The 7,175-nt window shown below is 41.5% G+C and overlaps 1 protein-coding gene across 1 annotated transcript in view; it reads right to left on the bottom strand.

Moving 5' to 3' along the window:
- The window catches only part of Nup155 (nucleoporin 155), a 50,559-nt gene that overhangs the window by 13,732 nt on the left and 29,652 nt on the right, over positions 1-7,175 (bottom strand). Inside the window, exons 21-25 of the mRNA XM_021182947.2 lie at positions 6,527-6,624; positions 5,134-5,264; positions 3,157-3,348; positions 2,126-2,264; positions 890-1,025 (exon numbers count right to left, since the gene is read on the bottom strand). Coding sequence (XP_021038606.1) covers positions 890-1,025; positions 2,126-2,264; positions 3,157-3,348; positions 5,134-5,264; positions 6,527-6,624 — 696 coding nt within the window. The remainder of the gene's footprint in view (positions 1-889; positions 1,026-2,125; positions 2,265-3,156; positions 3,349-5,133; positions 5,265-6,526; positions 6,625-7,175) is intronic.

Here is a 7,175-nt window from a genome sequence, read left to right as displayed (position 1 = left end):
CAGCCCAGTATATTTCTTTAAATCTCTACAGATTTGTGGCCATTTAAAAAACTTCTCCTTTTGAAAAAAACCAAAACAACAACAACAACAAAAAAAAAAACTTATTTTCACCTGGAACAGGTGTGGGGGGAGCCAGTTTTGTTCTCAAATCAGAGATCTCAAAAACTACAATTAAAAAAAAAAAAATAGAGAAAAGGAAGACAGCTCCACAGGTACTGGACCAAAACCATTTCTAAATGACAGGTGTGGTGATACAGGCCTTTAATCTCAGGATTGGGGAGGAAGGGAGAAACTGTTCACTGAGACCAGATTGGTTTACAAAGATTTCTGCACTGACTGTGGATACATATTTCAAATAAATAAACAAACAAATAAATAAAAATTAACAAAAACCTTCTTAAGGCTGAGATGGCAGCTCAGCAGATTAAAGTGGCTTGCTAAGCAAACATGAGGACCGGGGTCCAATTCTCTAGGTCCCATGCAAAAAGGCAGGGGTGGCTATCTCTCCATGCTACTAACTCCAGCACTGTGAGGACCAAGGACTGCTTGGACTTACTGACTGGCAGCCTAACTGCAGCCTCAGGGAGAAGCCCCTTAAAAGAGCAGATTGGAAGAGGACAGAAAACAGGTCACCTGATGACCTCCAAGTGTTCAGGTACACACGTGCATATATCACATGCATAGACACACAAAACACTTCTAAGTGCTGTCTCAATTTTCCTAAGACTCAGGACATGATAAAAACTCAGTTCTTTCTAACTGAGAACGTATTTAAGTTTTATAAGGGTTGTACTTGAAATGTTCTTTTCCTACACCATCAATAAAATTCTTAAACAAAGAAAGGTCTGTCTCTAAAAGCCCAGCAATCAGCTACGGGCTGAGCGCTCACCTCTCCTGGAAAGTCTGAAGACCGACCACGTCCTCTTCCGGTTCCCCATGTTTATAGAAATGCAGTCCAAGACCCTGCGGGTCTTTTTTCTCGGCAGCAGTAAGAGAAAGTTCCACCACACCCTCATAAAAGCGCACTAATGGGGAAGACAAAGGCCAAGGGCTTAGAGCTCACTACAAAGGCTTTCCTAGGCAGACATAAAGGAACCAAGAATGGAATGTTGTGTTTCTATTACACACTTATTATTCTGGTAACGGCATGGCAAAATAGTTCTGATGTGTTTACTTGTGAAAAAGGTCTAATATGGCTAGAAGGCCTATTAATGGATGCCCGCTTAGAAAAGAACCTTCATATATAAGATAACAAACACGTTTTAGAGGAAAAAACTTGTGATTCAAATCTGTGCTGAGTTACAGTTTTTACTTTTAAAATTAGTCAAAAATTTTAGGCATTTTAAAATTAAGTATAATTCAGTAGTAGTAGTGTAGCTTAAAAAGAACTGCCGGGCAGTGGTGGCGCACGCCTTTTATCCTGGCACTTGGGAGGCAGAGGCAGGCAGATTTCTGAGTTCTATTGTTTTTTTATGACAGGGTTTCTCTGTGTAGCTCTGGCTGTCCTGAAACTCACTCTGTAGACCAGGCTGGCCTCAAACTCAGAAATCCGCTTGCCTCTGCCTCCCGAGTGCTGGGATTAAAGGCGTGCACCACCACTACCCAGTCGATTTCTGAGTTCTAGGCCAGCCTGGTCTACAGAGTGAGTTCCAGGACAGCCAGGGCTACAAAGAAACCCTGTCTCGAAAAAGACAAAAACAAAAACAAACACAAACAAAAAACCAAAAAACTGAAATGTCAAAAGTATATTAGCTAGAAAGAGAGGCACGTGTGAGAGGCACATGTGAGAGGCATGTGTGAGAGGCTTGTGTATAATCTCAGGCTGTGGAGGAGGAGGCTGAAGGACCAGAAGCTCATAGCCATAGTCTCTTGACTACAGAGTTCAGTGTAAGGAAGCACTTGCCTCACATGTATAGGTGCTAACATATAGGTGCTAGTTTGTTCTTCAGTATGAAAAGGGAAAAGGGAAACAAGATAAATAAAAGCAACTACACAATTCAAAGTCTCACTTTGGCAAAGATGCTAGAAGATTTGCCAGAGAAGAGACTCTAGATCACTACTGTATTCACACATGGCATTGTATCCTGAGTTAAGAAAAAGACACAAAGAAGCATTTGGTTCTAACCTTGCCTATACTGAGCGCAAACACTGGGAAGGTCCACTTGGTTGCTGATCTTCTGATACTCCTTCAGTGACTCCCGTAACATCCTCTCTCTCTCAGTCTTACTCTGAACTTGTCGGGAACGCTGAAGGAGCTCATTTGCCTAAAGAGAGGACAAAAGTTTAAACAGAGGCAAAAATCAAGCAGGCAGACGATGCTGTCCACATGTTTTAGTCTGTCTACTAAATTTACATGTGGCTTATTATCATTATAAATAAAAATTCTACAAACTTACTTCTTACTTTTAGGCAGAAAAGTTTTTGACCAAAATAATCCTAGCTAGTCTTTCCCAGATAGCCTTGTCTGGGAATGCTCTTGCCTAGTCAATACATTATTGGTCAGCAGGCAGCTCAGCAGGTGACACTTAATTTTTTTTCTCCTGTAGGAAAGGATCAATAAGAATTGCCTCATTAACTTTGAGTCACTCCAAATTTACTTAAAGTTTTAGTGATCTTCCTTACTTTCTAAGGAAGGAAACAAACTTCAATTATCTCAATTACTAAATTAAGTGATTTTTTTTTCTTAATTGCTAACTTTTACCTTTCTAAAATTCATGTATGGGGATGTTTTGCTTGCATGTATGTCTGTGCAGCATGTTCCCGATGCCCATGGATGTCAGGTCAGGGTGGCAGAACCCTTGGGACTGGTTTTATAGACAGTAGTGAGCTGCCTTATGGGTGCTTGGAGTTGAACCTGGGTCCACCAGAAAAGGCCAGTGCTCTTAAACACCTGAGCCAAAAACACCACTGTCTAGTCCTATAGGCTTTGTCATTTAAACCATAGCCTAAAAATACTGCCAAAGATACTGTATATGTAACACTTAAAAGAGTATACATGTATTTTTAAGAAACCATGTATTTCAACCCATCTCTTAGTTGAGGATTCTGACACTGGACCATATTAATGTATGGAAAAACCCTAATTCTCCACTCCCACTCATCACTATGAAACCTCACATATAAATCACTAAATTTAGAAGCAATAATACATCATACCTTAGAACAAACTGCATCATCTGTGCTATACAGAAGCGGACAGGTGTCCTGCAGATGTAAACTAATGCCATCTACAGCGGCATTGTCTCTGATGTAGCAGTTGATAAGAGAAGCAATCAATGCTCCAGTGACCTCCTTGTCCCTGATCACCAGATCCTTAAAGGTGGTGATCTTCAGCTGCTCTTGAAATTCCTAGGAAGGGAGAGAAAACCCTTCATCAAAATCAAAGAAGACTTCATTTGCTCACAAAGAAGAATTTGTTTGTTTGTTTTGTGAGACAGGGCCTTACTAGTTAGCACTTGCTGACCTAGAATTTACTATGAAGACCTGGCTGGCCTTAAACACAGACTCACCTGCCTCAGCCTCCCAAACGTCAGGACTAAATGTATGAGCCACCAGGAAGAAATGTCATTAGTAATAACAGACTCTACCAATAGACTCTAATTTAAGTAAGAATGGGGCTGAGGTTCGATTCCCACCACTGACAAACCAAATACACCAAACATTGACACAGCTTTGCAGGGGGGAAATGCAATAAAATCATGTAAAGTCGGAGCCTATAGTTGGTTTAATTCAAACCTCTGGGCCGGGCGTGGTGGCGCACGCCTTTAATCCCAGCAGAGGCAGAGGCAGGCAGATTTCTGAGTTCGAGGTCAGCCTGGTCTATAACGTGAGTTCCAGGACAGCCAAGGCTACACAGAGAAACCCTGTCTTGAAAAACCAAAAAACAAACAAACAACAAAAACCAAAAAACCAAACAAAACAAACCTCTTAATTTACATATAAGAAAAGTCGACTCAAGGCAGAGCCAGCACTAGTATCAGGCCACTTTGCTTTTGGCCATCGGCAAAAAAAAAAAAAAAAACAAAAAAACAAAAAACTCCACTAAGCTGCATGTAAAACAATATGACTGGAACGAGGTGTAGTGTCTCAGCATGTGGAAGTACAGGCAGGGAGACCTTTGTAAGATGGAGGCCAGTCTGGAGAACACAGTAAGTTCCAAGATAGCCAGAGCTACATAGTGAGGTCCTGTCTCAAAAGATCAAACAAAAAAGAATCTTGTGCTTTCATTTTGTTTTCCCTAAATAATGTTGTGATTACAAAATTAGATGCATGAATTTGACCTGCATTTTGAACAAAGTTTCTTGCTAAGCTATCTCTAAAGGATAAGGTCACTTATAATTTATAGTCCAGAAGGTATTTTTATAGTAATGCATTTTTTTTCTTAAATTTCAACAAAAATATTTACAAAACACTGTAAGTTTTGGGGCAAATACTTATTTGCATTCCTTGAGTATATATATAGTAATGGAAGACAGGAAGGTTGCAGGCAGATCACAAATGACTCGGAGCCTAAGAAGTTCGTACTCTACATTTAAAACCCAATGAAATCCAAAAACATGCTACCAGCTACCTGCCAGGGAAAATGAAATGGTTTCATCAACTAAATAGGAGAGTTTCAGATTTCTAAAAGGGAAAAACAAAAGCTTATGTAAGTTTAAAAATCAAGAAAGACTGCAACAACAGCCACAGCCACTCTCTGAGAGGCCAGCAGGGAAGGACTGGGGATCACTGTGAAACGTTGCTTACAGCTAAACCTGTGGGGACGGGAGAGGCAGCTCAGCAGTCAGGAGCACTGGCTGCTCTTAAAGGGGACGCAGGCTCAGTTCCCAGCACCCACATGGAAGACCGCAACCATCAGTAACTGCAATTCTGAGGGTATCTGATGGCTTCCTTGGAACCCCACCAGGCAAGCATCTCATGCTCTTACACACGTATCGGCAGAACACGCGCATGCATTTCCCTACACAGCCCTGGCTGTCCCAGGATTAGTTCACAATGTACACCAAGCTGGCCTACAACTTAGAAAGATCCACCTGCCTCAAAGGTGTGTGCCACCACACACAACACATAAACTTAAAAAAGAAAGAAGCATTCTGGGTATTAAATAACCCCAGAGGACAAAAACCACCTCACCTTTTGAAGTTCTCCGACAATGACAGAAAACTGATGTTCACAAAGGAGTTTCCAGAGAGCCAGAGCTTGGTACGATTTTCTAACCAGCTGCTGGATCGCCTGAAGTGAAATCTTTTCACTCAGTTGAGCCTCTAATGACAAAATACAACTAATGACATTTCACCAAATGACACAGGGCGAACGAACTGCTTCCTCATGTCAAATACAGCACAGCTAAGAGAGATGTCCCCATGCCTCCCCTGCCCCCCACACCGACAACCGGGCAACGGGCATCCCCATCAAATATACTGGCATGAATACAGTCTGAAAACACTTGCATAGGCAGACGTGGAAAATAAAAACACTGCAGTGCCTTCTCTCATTTCTTAAGTGCCACTAAAACAGCTTAGAGGGCCTTCTAGAAGGCATCACCAAGTTTCCCAGGACTGAGTTTCTCAAGCCTTGCATAACATACCCTAGTACATTAAATCAATTTGGTCAGTCATGATAACTTGCCTTATCTCATAAGTAAGTAGAATACATCAAAAGGGACAAAAATGGATAAACATTATATATGTATAGTACAAAAGACTGTTATTCAGTCTTAGACTGGAAATTCTAACATATGCTACAGCATGGTTGGACGTGAAGAATGGTATGCTAAGTGAAGTAAGCCAGTAACGCAATGACAAAAAGTGCCAAATACCCAGAGTCAAATAGACAGAAAATGAAAGTAGACCGGTGGGTGCATGAGCTGATAACAGGGAAAATAGGAGTTTCTGTGCTGTTGTCATACGAAGCTTAAGTATGGAATAAGGAAGTTCAACAAACAGATGTTGGCAATAGTTGTACAATAACGTGAAGATACTGAATATGCTGAATTGTATATACTTTAGGCACTCAGGGGCTCAAACCCGAGTACTCCCTAGTGATAGATTCAGAGACAGGGGGATCAGTTCTTCACCTGTGTACCCACTGGTGATCCCACCAAGTTCAATGGATGGACCTAGCCCAATGATGACCCAGATGGCCCAAAAGATTACACAAGAAAACGCAGTCATGAAGCCTGAAGAGGCCTGGAGGTGTGTGAGAGATCTGATTGTAGTGGAAGTGAGGGAGAATGGATGGAGGGAGCAACCAGAAGGTATATAAATGACTAAAACTGTCAAACACTAAAACTGTCAACTTTAAGGTATAGATATGTTACCACGATGAAGAAAATAATCAAATAGAGTGTACCATGCTTTCTGAGGACAGAGGGGCAAAAATCAGAGGGGCTGAAAAAAGTATGGAAAGAAATAACTTCCATGCGTCTCTATTCTCTCAACCATAAAGATGGCACTTTAATTAAAAAGAAAAAAAAAGTCTTGTGTTTTTAAGACACTGCACTGGTGGGGTCACAGAAATCAGTTACCCTGAAACTTCCTCTGCAGCTCCTGTTGCATTTGCTGGGTGTTTCCATTCTCGGGACGCATGAACCCAACCAGCCGCTGCTGCACTCTGGCAGTAGTACTGAAACCGAAATGATAGTGAGTGTGAGTTTTACTGTGGCATAGATCAGACTTTAGAAAATACAGGTGTGTACAGTATGTACAGAATGTGCATAGCCCATGCACTAGTACTTAAAAAATATCAGCAATTACAAAGTTACAGTGACTTGAAGGTCAATCTATACATTCAGAAAGTTTAAACATATTCTTTTTTTTTTTTTATCTATTATTATATCTAAGTACACTGTAGCTGTCTCCAGATGCACCAGAAGAGGGCATCAGATCTCATTATGTATGGTTGTGAGCCACCACGTGGTTGCTGGGATTTGAACTCAGGACCTTCGGAAGAGCAGTCGGTGCTCTTAACCACTGAGCCATCTCTCAGCCCCTTAAACATATTCTTATTTTCAAAACATTAACTGAGCTGGGCTATGGTGGTGCATGCCTTTAATCCCAGCACTCAGGAGTCAGAGACAGGCGGATTTCTGAGTTCGAGGCCAGCCTGGTCTACAGAGTGAGTTCCATGACAGCCAGGGCTACACAGAGAAACCCTGTCTCGAAAAACCAAAAAAA

Source organism: Mus caroli, chromosome 15 (genome assembly GCF_900094665.2).
Source record: "Mus caroli chromosome 15, CAROLI_EIJ_v1.1, whole genome shotgun sequence".
NCBI classification, from domain to species: Eukaryota; Metazoa; Chordata; class Mammalia; order Rodentia; family Muridae; genus Mus; species Mus caroli.
The sequence above is the reverse complement of the archived record's forward strand: the minus strand, read 5'-3'. Positions and strand labels throughout refer to the sequence as shown.